Consider the following 13352-nt stretch of genomic DNA (forward strand, 5'->3'; position numbering starts at 1 on the left):
AAGAATCCACCTGCAATGTGGGGAAGACCTGGGATCAATTCCTGGTTTGGGAAGATCCCCTGGAGAAGAGAAAGGCTACCCACTCCAGTATTCTGGCCTGGAAAATTCCATGGACTGTACGATCCATGAGGTCGCAAAGAGTCAGACACAACTGAGTGACTTTCACTTTATCTAGGATAGTGAAAGAAAAACAGGCAACTTGGGCCTTCAAGTATCTGAATCCATCTAACTCTCTGTCCTTGAAAGAACCCTGTTTGTCCCAGGGGAGACCGCTCCACTCTCTCCAGTTTCCCATACTTCGTTTCATACTGAATTTCCCTCCCCCCAGCCCCACCCCCTACCCCGCGGCTTCCTACCGCGGGAATTCCCTCACTTATCTTTAACAATTGTGTCTCTGACTTTGAAGAAGTCTGTTAAGACTCTTCTTATCCCCTGCCAGACTAACTTCCTAAACTATAAACCCCTCAAAACATGCTTCTGTCACCCAAACCTTACAGAGAGTCCCTAGAGATGACGCCACCCATATGGCAGAAAGTGAAGAGGAACTAAAAAGCCTCTTGATCAAAGTGAAAGAGGAGACTGAAAAAGTTGGCTTAAAGCTCAACATTCAGAAAACTAAGATCACGGCATCTGGTCCCATCCTTTCATGGGAAATAGATGGGGAAACAGTGGAAACAGTGTCAGACTTTATTTTTGGGGGCTCCAAAATCACTGCTGATGGTGACTGCAGCCATGAAATTAAAAGATGCTTACTCCTTGGAAGAAAAGTTATGACCAACTTAGATAGCATATTCAAAAGCAGAGACATTACTTTGCCAACAAAGGTCTGTCTAGTCAAGGCTATGGTTTTTCCAGTAGTCGTGTATGGATGTGAGAGTTGGACTGTGAAGAAGGCTGAGCGCCGCAGAATTGATGCTTTTGAACTGTGGTGTTGGAGAAGACTCTTGAGAGTCCCTTGGAGATCCAACCAGTCCATTCTAAAGGAGATCAGTCCTGGGTGTTCTTTGGAAGGAATGATGCTAAAGCTGAAACTCCAGTACTTTGGCCACCTCATGAGAAGAGTTGACTCATTGGAGAAGACCCTGATGCTGGGAGGGATTGGGGGCAGGAGGAGAAGGGGACGACAGAGGATGAGATGGCTGGATGGCATCACCGACTCGATGGACGTGAGTCTGAGTGAACTCCGGGAGTTGGTGATGGACAGGGAGGCCTGGCATGCTGCAGCTCATGGGGTCTCAGAGAGTTGGACATGAATGAGCGACTGAACTGAACTGAACTGAGAGCATGAGGATGAAAGAAGACACTCCTAATCTTCCCTGACCCCTCCTGTCCCCCAAATCCCTTTCAGGTTCAAGCCTTTTCTTTGCCAATCCTGTCATCCACAAATGTTCTCTTCAGTATGTTTTTCTATCTCATGTTCCTTTTCTAAGCAGTTTCCCCTGGTTTTTCTGCATTCATCTACCCACTTAATTTCAGTAGGTGTTCCTCACCTTCTTTCTCATCACAGAGCTGCAATGGGACTAGGAGAGGTCTTCAGTTTCGGAGAGAGGGAGAATATATGGAAAAAAAAAAAAACTTGAATAAGTTAGAGTATTTTAATCTCCCCACAGTTATTTTTTTCCTGAGAGTAGTTATTTCCAAAGTATAAGTATTAATAGGTCCAGTACTTTTCAAAAAAAAGAACAGTTTCTTGGTCAACTAAGCTTGGAAAATACAGTTAGACATCCTTTTCCCCCTAAAGATAGCCGCAAATTTTTAACATGATAATAGGCATTTCTTAGTTGTCTATTATTGCATAACAAATTGCCCTCAACATTTGATGCTTGAAACATACATACATTTTCATTCTCCATAATTTTTGTGGGTCAAGAATCTGAAATTGGCTTGGCTGAGTGGTTCTGGCTTTGAGCTTCTCATAAGGTTACAGTCCAGAAGTTAACCAGGACTGCAGTCATCTGAAGGCTTCACTGGGGCTGGAGGATGCACCTCCAAGGTGGGTTATTCACGTGGCTGGCTGGTTGATGTTGGTCAGTAGTTGCACTAAGTTCCTTACTGCATGGACTCTTACACAGGGCTGCTTGAACAATCTCATGACATGGCCCTGGGTTCCCCAGAGAAAGTAGCACAGGAGAACAAGGAGGAAACTGCAATATCTTTTATTATTATTATTATTAAGATGTAGTTTATTTACAATGTTGCCGTTGTTTCAGGTTTACAGCAAAGTGATTCATATACATATCTATTCTTTTTTAAGATTCTTTTCCATTACAGTTTATTACAAGGTGTTTTGAATGGAGTTCCCCATGCTATCCAGTAGCACCTTGTTGTTTACCTGTTCTATATATAGGAGTGTGTATCTGTTCATCCCAAACTCCTAATTTACACCTCCCCCTGCACTTTCCTCTTTGGTAACCCTAAGTTTGTTTTCTAGGTATGTGAGTCCATTTCCGATTTGTAAGTAAGTTCTCCTGCATTTTTAGATTCCACATATATATTTTGGAGTATGTGTTAGTCACTCAGTTGTGTCCGACTCTTTGCGATCCCATGAGCCCACCAGCCTCCCTGTCCATGGGATTCTTGGGGCGTGAATCCTGGAGTGGGTTGCCATGTCCTTCTCCAGGGGATCTTCCTGACCCAGGGATCGAATCCAGGCCTCTTGGGTCTCCTGCATAGGCAGGTGGGTTCTTTAACACTAGCACCACCTGGGAAAGCATACATGTTAAATACCACAAATGATATTTTATTTCTCTGACTTCCTTCACTTAGTATGATAATCTCTAAGTCCATCCATGTTGTTGCAAATCGCATCATTTCGCTCTTTTTTTATGGCTTGGTGATATTCCATTGTCCATAAATACCACATCTTCTCTATCCTTTCATCTGTGGATGGGCACTTAGGTGGCTTCCATGTCTTGGCTACCGTAATTAGTTCTGCTACTAACACTGGTGTCAAACAGTTCAATGTAAAAAACCAAACTACCCAATCAGAAAATAGGCAGAAGACCCAAACAGACATTTCTCTGAAGAAGAAATGCAGCTGGCCCACAGGCACATGAAAAGATGCTCAGCTGCTAATTATTAGAGAAATGCACATCAAAACTACAATGAGGTATCACTTCACACCAGTCAGAATGGCCATCATCAAAGAGTCCACAACTAATGAAGTCTGGAGAGAGAGTGAAGCAAATGGAACCCTCCCACACTGTTGGTGAGCGTGTAAATTGGGACAACCAGTGTGAAGAACAGTACAGAGGTTCCTTTAAAAACTAACAATAGAGTTATTATATAACCAGCAATCTCACTCCTAGGCATACCTCTGGAGAAAATTCTAATTTAAAAAGATAAATGCACAATATCTTTTATATTCTCAGAAGTCACACACCATCATTTCTGCTGTACCGTATTTATTACACACCGTTCAGTCTCATTCAGTGTGGGAGAGGAGGTGTGAATATCAGGAGATGAAGACCAGAAAGGAACATTTTGGAGGCAGGCTAGTGCAGTGCGTTAGGAATCTCCAAAATTTAGAGGCTCTCAAGCAGAGCAGAAGATGAGTGTCTGGAGCAATAATCCTGAAATACAGAGCACGAGTGTGTGTTCAGGATTCCCAGAGTGGAAGACATAGGAAGATAAAACTTGAGTTCCCGCTGGGAAGGGGGTCCAGAGCCCACTCTAAAGAGGATCCCTCCCTGTAGAAAACAGAGCTTCTCTGGCAGTCCCAAACTGTTTGGAAGGTTCACATTCTTGTAAGCTGTTTGTTTCCTCTGCCTTAAATCAAAGATTGGGTGAAAAAAGTCAAAGTTCACAGGCTGAAAAGAACTTACCACAGAATCTCCCAACTCGGAGATGGAGACCGGCTAGAATGCTCCGCTGTTTCATGCCAGGAACAGCTTTCTGTGTGGGACTGTTTTTGCTGTTTTCAGTCACATGACCACATCCCAACAGTCTCTTTTATGATCTGCGGTAAGTGTACAGTAAGGTCACTTGGGTGATTCAGATCACAAAGGCCCGTTCTTCTCTGCTCGTTTGTCCAGCATCTTGTTTGCAAAGGTCCTAGCCTGGGGTCAGAGCCATGGTGTTTGGAGGAAGTTCTCATCAAATTGCTTACATGGATCTTATCAGCGGACGTAGAACAGGAAAAGAAAGAACAAGGATAAAAAGGCTAGCGAGTGAGGAAGAACTAAAAATGGGGGAGAAGTAATGGAGAATGAAAGGAAAGATGCGTGAGAAAAAAGAAGGAATAAGAAACATGCACAGCCAGGCTCCCTAGAATGCGCAAGAGTGCTTTCGCCGCCCTTGGCCACAAGGTGGCACCCTTTGAACTTTCTTTCCCCATCAAAATATGAAGGCCGGGGGGGCGGGTGTTGAGAGGAGGGAGAAAAGAGTAAGCACTCCCCCAACCAAGAACAATTTGAAAACCCACCCCAAAATATTTAAAATCTGGGACAAAGAACCGTCAGGACGGAACTGCTTCAATTGCAAAACCTCAGCGCTGCCTCCCAAGCGGCCTGCCGGCCCGAGTCAGGAGCAGCCCCTTTAAAAAAAAGCGGACTACAGTACTGGGATTCTTGAAACCCGAAACCTAGAAACAGAATCGTAGCGGAAACCAGAAGGAAAACCTTGAACTCTTCCAGACAATTGCTTCCGGGGAGTTTTTCGGGAGAGCGAGGGGGAATAAAGGGCCCGAGAGGAGGGCCCCTCGGATGGCGCGCCCCTGAGGGTCCTGGCGAGTTCGAGGAGCGTGGGGAGGAGAGGACCATACCCTCTCCCTGGGGCTGCAGGTCATGGCCACCGTGGAGCAGAAAGCCCTGGGCATTGGCTTCAAGTGTCTTTCTTTGGCCACTTTTGTGCTCATCTGCGCCGGGCAAGGGGGACGCAGGGAGGAAGGGGGTCCAGCCTGCTACGGGGGATTTGACCTGTACTTCATTCTGGACAAGTAAGTGCCGTGAGTTGTTCCACCCTAGGCTAAGCTGATGATGCTTTCTACCCGGGCTGGGCTCCTTGGCAGGGTGGCTTTGGGACAGGCGCGCATCTCCAGGGACCCAGAGGGGCCGCGGGAGGTGGCGCTGGCCCCAGCTCTGCGCCTTTGTGGACCGGGCGCACGTCCCCATCCTTCCCGGCTGCAGGAGCCGGACGGGCAGGCGTCGCTGCTTGTTCTCCGGACAGCTTTTTCGCTGCCTTGCTTTCCGGCGACCGAGGCGCCTGAGTTTGAGGATGGGAGTGTAAAGATGCTGTTGACCTACTACCTCTCTGTGAACCTTTTTCATTTGCTTTAGAATCCTTGGTGAGAAAAGCTTGCTTAGGAGAGGCAGAACAACGTTCACACACGTCTAAAGTAAGCGGCGTGGGCTTTTAAAAGCCAATTGTCTCTTGTTTAAAAACTCTGCCCTACGTATTTCTTTTCCCTGGTTCCTCATCATAGAGTGTAGGCAGACTGGGCAGTTCGTGGAAATATAAGGCGGATTTCTCCACTCCACTGAGTTTGAGGCTAGGGAGTTCTTTGTTGTGGGGACGTCTTGTGAGTTGTAGGATGTTTTGTGAGTTGTAGAATGTTGAGCATCCCTGGCCGTAGGCTACCCTCTAGATGCTGGTACTACCCCCCAACCCCCCAACCCCCACTAGTCTCTATAACCTCCCCAACCCCACTCCTCAGACCGCACTAGTCTCTCCGTGGGGACAAGCAAAAATGTCTCCAGACATTGCCAAAAGTCCCCTGCGGGTATATTTCTCCTCCCTCTGGGCTTGAGAAACCCCGATGCTGGCGAAGTCAAGTTCTTGGCGATTTGACTGGTGGGCTACCAGGGAAGTGCAGGAGCCCTGGTTTTCTTGCAAAAATGGATGAGGCTTCAGGACTGTTCAAGGGAGAACTGAACTCTGCCCAATTCCCCGTAGACTTGCCAAGCCACAGTCATTCAAGGAAGTTGCCTGCTATCAACTAAAAAGCAGGTTTAACAATAAAAAGCCCCTCAGTGAAGATCAGTGCTCACTAGTGCTGTGTGAGCGCCCCACTGCCAGGACAGGACCCTTGCTGTTACAGTGGAGGGGACATGAGTTTCACAGACTGGAAAGTATTTGCCAGTTGGAAAAAGAGTCCTGCAAAATAAGCTGGCCAGCTAGACACCAAATGTGCTTTGCAGTTGCCCCTGGAGTTTGATTTTTTTCCGTAAAGGCTGTTTTGAACTCCAGATTCTTTGGATGAAAAGGGAGATCTCTTTCCTGCAGATTTATGAGAAGGTGGATACTGAAAATATACTCCAGTGCTAAGAAATGGAATTTCTTTTGTTACTTCTAGCGGCTGGGAGCACCAGCTCACAGATTCAGACTGTCTGAAAACACAGATGCCCATCGTGCTTTTTTTTTTTTTTAAGCCAGTTCAGAAGAGCATATAGGAAGACTTGAAAATGGACAGAATCACCATGTCCTGAAATGAAACAACTCTACACTGCAGAGATATCAAACTCTTTCCAAATTACCTTATAAATTGAATTAAACTTTAAAATCAGAATTCTGAAAGAATTTTGTTGGTGAGAGGAATTTAGCAAAATAATTTTAGGTTTATCTTAGAGAAAAAAAAAACAAGTATTAAGAGCTAAAACATTTTGGAAAAATAATAATGAAAATACTTATATCTCCAAATATTAAAATGTACTGTGAGGCAAATTATTAAAACACAGGATGGCTTTTTAAAAAATGGTTCTTGAACAAATGGTTGGTCCATAGGAAAAGAAAAAGTTTAGATTTACACTTTACCCCCACCACCACCACCAAGATAAATTCCAAGAGGATTGAAAATTTTAATGTTAAACATTTAATTTAAAAAATAAAGTATTGAAAGAATTAAAAGAAAACTTAATGAGTATTACTGTAATCTTAGATTTGGAGCTTTAAAAACAGTAGCAACAATAAAAAGAGCTGCAAAAAGATTTAAATATATTAAAATCTGACATGTCTACAAGTGAAAAAAAAGTCACAAATAAAAGATAACAAGTTACAAAAACTTTTGCAATATAAATTCACCTTAAAATGTAAAGCAGTTTTTAAAAGATCATCTCAGTAGAAAACAGGCTTACTATATGAATAATTCACAAAAAAATATGAAAGGTAATAAACAAAAAAGTTCAAGTTCCCTAGCAAAGAAATGGGAAAATCAAACAAGATGTAGTATTTATTACGTTGGCAAAGATTTTTAAAGAATTATAATATTCAACATTGGCCAACTTGTGGGAAGGAGGGCCGTTGTCATATCTTATAAGGAAAATATAAATTTGGTTTGATCTTTCTAGGTTTGTGCTATCCAATAAAACTTTCTGTGATGATAGAAATATTCTCTTTCTGTGCTTTCCAGCACGGTAGCCACTAGCCGTATGTGGCTATTGACTCTTGAAATGTGTCTAGTGGGATTGAGGAAATGAACTTTCTATTTTATTTAAGTTTAATTTAAATTTCAGTGGCCATATGTGGCTAATATTTTGAATAGCATAGACAAGAAAATAACATGACATGTATCAAAGGAAAACTCCAAGACAGAAAAGAGTGCCTATATGTTCGTGGCTGTGATGTTTATGATAGTGAAGCTGAGAATTATCTAAATGTCCAACAACAGAGGATTTAATAAGTTAGACATGGTATCTGCATGATACTGAGCACACATGTTATACATGCCTGTAAGATATTTTTAGGAGAAACACAGTGCACATAATATGCTCTTAAGGGAAAATACAATTACCAGACATTATACACTATGATTCTACCTTTGTAAAAAATGCTAAACACACGTGTGTCTTTATTTACCCAATATGTAATAGTATTTGTAGAAAGTAGGACTTTTAAATTCTTTTTTTACACTTTTCTGAATCTTCAAATTTTTCTACAATGAATGTATATTACTTTTATATTCAACAAAAATAAGTTATTTTGAGTTTTTAAAAAGTCATTTCAAGTGTGAGGGGGCTCTCTTAACCAGCGTGCTGAGCTCCAAGCCCCTCACAATTATAGAGGATTTGCTTTCATGTTTAATCCTGGAGTACATTTCTAAATACATCATAGGGTCCTTGGCAATATGTTGAGGACCCAAAATGCTCCGGAAAAAAAATGGTGGGGAGACCTTTACAGGTACCTACCTTTACATGGAGGTGGTCTCCTCTGACTTCTTTTAGTTGTCTTATTGCTTGAAGAGAGGGACATTTTTGTGCTGAATGAAAAAGTTGCTAGAACTTGGTATGATAAGCGTATGCAATTCCAGCTTGCCATCTTGATTCGAGCTGATTTATGGGACTGTGTAACCCAAAGCTGGGGGATGGGCCAGAAGCCAGTGATAGCAAACAGTCCCCCAGCTGGTCCCTAAAGACATGATCTTTTGTCCTAGAAAGTACCTCCCCAGAAAGTGCTGTCCAGCACCCAACCACTACAGCTTGCAAAGGGAAAGAGTGCTGATGCGTTTTTTTTTCCTTGGGCTTCTCAGATCCTCTGGCGGACAAGACACTGTAGAGACTGAAACCAGTGGCTCACAAGGCAGTGAATTCACCATTCTTCTCCCCACCCCTCAGCTCCCTTTTTTCCCAGCGAATGGTTCTCCTCTTTTCTGTGACATTAAACCTCAGCTCATTTCAGCTTTAAGCAGGATGCACCTCTGGCTTGGAAGAAACCCAGATTATACATTTAATGGAACGTCATGTTTTCTCAACCAGAAGCAAAGACTTTGTAATGATAACCTAGACTACCACAGTAACACAATAGGGCATTATTAGTGGCTTTGGCCACAGAGCTGATGGACTGGGCTTCACAAGGCTTTATATGATGGAATTTTATGTTCATTCAAGCATGCTTTTCTGGTTACAGTCAGGAAAAGTAGACTGCTGGGAATTCAATCAGGGATTTGAAAAGTCAGATTTGGAAGGACTTTATCCAGAGGAAAACAGTCAAGGAGCAGCTAGCCACCTTAAATCTCCCAGAGGGCCCTCTAAGATTAGTGCACCCAGTTGGCCAACCCGTGGACATGCGTGGACCTTTCCTCTCTTGCAGGGCTCTTCTGTTATTACACTAGATATTTATGTATCACACATTGGTCTGTTTTATAGAGAGCTGTTAGTCACTTAAGTGGAAAAAGTGGACTCTCTATCGTGAGTCTGGGGAAGTGCTGGCTATATTCATGTGTGCCCTACAGACTTCAAAAATAGAATGGTTGAGTGGGGTGGGGCAGGAGAAGTGGAGGAGATAGTGAGCTGGAGGATGGCAGTAAGCCTTGAATAGTTGACTTACAGGGTTTCCTAAAGCCATGGCCTGTCACCCAAAAAATCCTTACATTTGCAAAGACCCTCTACAGGCTCACTGTGTGGGCTCCTTGCCCATTAGAACCCCTCAGCTCCTCCCTCCACAACTTCCTTTCTGTTCAGCCCCCATTTTCTCTTTCTCTTTTCCCCATACAAGGGGACCCCATCTTGCCACTCATGCAAGTCCAACCCCAGCATCCAAAATTGGGTGGTCACATGTGATGATGCTCTGTAGAACCCTTCCTATGTGTTATACTTCAGAGACACAGTCATTAAATGGATTTTTATAACATTAGACTGGGAATCCCACCATGTTCTGGGTTCCCAGCTACTAACTTACAAAAGAAATCTTTAGAGTCAAAACTAAAGTCTCCTAAAACTTACACTGTCTCACAAGTGCCCCAGAGAAAACCTTGCTTGGTTGCTAGGGCAAGCGCTACTGTCTCTAATTTACAGATGAGAAAACTGTTCAACCTTGGTCAACCCACTGGATTAAGTGACCTGTGGAAGGACCTAGGATTAGATAATGACAAAGCTGGGACGCTGTCTGCTCCTGACTCTCAGCCCAGCTCTTTCCACTCATCATTGCCCTGTGCAGTTGGGTCATAATGAGAAGCACATGGCAATACGACTGGGAAGATTCCAGGAATTAAAAATCCCTGCATCAGAGTTTCAGGAAATGATGGTGCACAAGGCAACTAAGGTTACTTAATTGAGGAGCTACTGCTTTCCTGTTAAAGCAGCTCTAAACTGATTGAAAGTTTCAGGGTCTCTGCAGCCCATGGAGATGTTCCAGAGGTCTGGGGATTACCTAATGGGTAGGACTCTAAGGACATCTGACTATAATGCCCTTAAAGATCTGATAAATTAATAATTTGTTCACATTTAATCCAGTGGAAAGGGGAAATTCAACTCTGTAGACATGTTAAAACTCATAGATGTAGCTGGTTTTCAGAAATGCTTTGGAAGAAGATTTCCAGTAATGAAAATGCAAATTTGACTCTGAATAAGGAAAACAGAATTCATTAGAAGGTACCTTGAAAATGATACAGTAGTAATTCTGAGAGGCATCAGGGAAAAAAGTTTTTCAGGGGCTCGGAATGTCTTCTTTTTGGTATCAAGATGGATTTGATGGTTTTTCAATATTCTTCCTTAATTGAAAGAATTGCAGTTTTGGAGAGGTCTTATCAGGTCAGGTAATTGTTGGTAGAACCGCTTGCAAATTGGAAGGTTTGGCTTATGGTTCAAAATAAATAGGGCAGAACTCTTTTGTTTTATTTTGTGCTTCTGTCTGGGCCAGCCAAGTAATTACCTCTAGCTGTGGAGACCTGGTAAAACTCAGTGTCAAGCTGAGAATAGAATCCAGGAGTGCTGGAGGAAGGCACCCATCCTGAGATAACCTGCAATTATCTTCAAACTCTGGCATCCCTTAGTGAGACTTGGGTGTCACATAAATGCAAATAGGATTTGCCCATCCTAAAGGAAATCAGGCCTGGGTGTTCATTGGAAGGACTGATGTTGAAGCTGAAACTCCAACATTTTGGTCACCTGATGCTAAAAGCTGACTCATTTGGAAAGACCCTGATGTTGGGAAAGATTGAAGGCAGGAGAAGAAGGGGATGACAGAGGGTGAGATGGTTGGATGGCATCACTGATTCAATGGACATGGGTCTGGGTGGACTCCGGGAGTTGATGATGGACAGGGAGGCCTGGCATGCTGTGGTTCATGGGGTCGCAAAGAGTTGGACACAACTGAGTGACTGAACTAAACTGAACTGAATTTAGAACATGTGTCTATTTTTGATACGATGTCCAGAGACTGGATTTTGCCTCTTGCAGTGATTACTGGGCAACAAAAGACTAAGTGGGTATTTGGATATTTCCTGACATGTTTCCCAGACATACCACGTTTGTACTGAAAATAGTGATTAGATTTCTTCCGTTTGGAAGAGCTGATTCTTTCATTCACTTGGCATAGATTTGTTCTCAAGTCCGATCACAAGTGTGTGCTCCAATAAAAGTACAGGTGACAATACCTGTTGTCAACAGTGTCCTGTCCTGGAGGCTGCAAGGAATGAAAGAAAACAGCAAGCAGTCCAAAGCTATTTGCTTTTTAGGTAGGAGGACATTAGAAGGACTCCAGGCAGGATTTGGGGCAGGGGGCTGGTTAGGTTGGGCTTCCCAGGTGGCGCTAGTGGTAAACAATATGCCTGCCAATGCAGGAGACATAAGAGACACAGGTTCGATCCCTGATTAGGAAGATTCCCCCGGAGAAGGGAATGGCAACCCACTGCAGTATTTTTGCCTGGAGAATCCCCATGGACAGAGGAGCCTGGTGGGCTACGGTCCATAGGCTCGCAAAAAGGTGGACATGAATGAAGTGATTTACCATGTACACAGGTAAAGGCAATTTTATTTATTTATTTTTATTTTTGACTAGCGATTCAATTCTTACATGATAGTATACATGATAGAATGCCATTCTCCCATATCATCCCACCCTCTCCCTCTCCCTCTGAGTCCAAAAGTCCGTTATACACAGCTGTGTCTTTTTTCCTGTCTTGCATACAGGGTCGTCATTGCCATCTTTCTAAATTCCATATATATGTGTTAGTATACTGTATTGGTGTTTTTCTTTCTGGCTTACTTCACTCTGTATAATCGGCTCCAGTTTCATCCATCTCATCAGAACTGATTCAAATGAATTCTTTTTAACAGCTGAGTAATACTCCATTGTGTATATGTACCACAGCTTTCTTATCCATTCATCTGCTGATGGACATCTAGGTTGTTTCCATGTCCTGGCTATTATAAACAGTGCTGCGATGAACATTGGGGTACATGTGTCTCTTTCAATTCTGGTTTCCTCGGTGTGTATGCCCAGCAGTGGGATTGCTGGGTCATAAGGGAGTTCTATTTGCAATTTTTTAAGGAATCTCCACACTGTTCTCCATAGTGGCTGTACTAGTTTGCATTCCCACCAACAGTGTAGGAGGGTTCCCTTTTCTCCACACCCTCTCCAGCATTTATTGCTTGTAGATTTTTGGATCGCAGCCATTCTGACTGGTGTGAAGTGGTACCTCATTGTGGTTTTGATTTGCATTTCTCTGATAATGAGTGATGTTGAGCATCTTTTCATGTGTTTGTTAGCCATCCGTATGTCTTCTTTGGAGAAATGTCTATTTAGTTCTTTGGCCCATTTTTTGATTGGGTCGTTTATTTTTCTGGAATTGAGCTGCATAAGTTGCTTGTATATTTTTGAGATTAGTTGTTTGTCAGTTGCTTCATTTGCTATTATTTTCTCCCATTCAGAAGGCTGTCTTTTCACCTTGCTGATATTTTCCTTTGTTGTGTAGAAGCTTTTAATTTTAATTAGATCCCATTTGTTTATTTTTGCTTTTATTTCCAGAATTCTGGGAGGTGGATCATAGAGGATCCTGCTGTGATTTATGTCTGAGAGTGTTTTGCCTATGTTCTCCTCTAGGAGTTTTATAGTTTCTGGTCTTACATTTAGATCTTTAATCCATTTTGAGTTTATTTTTGTGTGCAGTGTTAGAAAGTGATCTAGTTTCATTCTTTTACAAGTGGTTGACCAGTTTTCCCAGCACCACTTTTGAACAACACACTTCTGAATAACCAACAAATCACAGAAGAAATCAAAAAAGAAATCAAAATATGCATAGAAACCAATGAAAATGAAAACACAACAACCCAAAACCTGTGGGACACTATAAAAGCAGTGCTAAGAGGAAAGTTCATAGCAATACAGGCATACCTCAAGAAACAAGAAAAAAGTCAAATAAATAACCTAACTCTACAACTAAAGCAACTAGAAAAGGAAGAATTGGAGAACCCCAGAGTTAGTAGAAGGAAAGAAATCTTAAAAATTAGGGCAGAAATAAATGCAAAAGAAACAAAAGAGACCATAGCAAAAATCAACAAAGCCAAAAGCTGGTTCTTTGAAAGGATAAATAAAGTTGACAAACCACTAGCCAGACTCATCAAGAAGCAAAGAGAGAAAAATCAAATCAATAAAATTAGAAATGAAAATGGAGAGATCACAACAGACAACACAGAAATACA

The 13352-nt window shown here is 42.6% G+C and overlaps 1 protein-coding gene across 1 annotated transcript in view; it reads left to right on the top strand.

Annotated features, from left to right (window-relative positions):
- The first annotated feature begins 4784 nt into the window (after positions 1-4784).
- ANTXR1 (ANTXR cell adhesion molecule 1) overlaps positions 4785-13352 on the top strand; it is a 261100-nt gene continuing 252532 nt past the window's right edge. The window contains exon 1 of the mRNA XM_052648002.1: positions 4785-4936. Coding sequence (XP_052503962.1) covers positions 4785-4936 — 152 coding nt within the window. The remainder of the gene's footprint in view (positions 4937-13352) is intronic.

Source organism: Budorcas taxicolor, chromosome 11 (assembly GCF_023091745.1).
Source record: "Budorcas taxicolor isolate Tak-1 chromosome 11, Takin1.1, whole genome shotgun sequence".
Classification (NCBI taxonomy): domain Eukaryota; kingdom Metazoa; phylum Chordata; class Mammalia; order Artiodactyla; family Bovidae; genus Budorcas; species Budorcas taxicolor.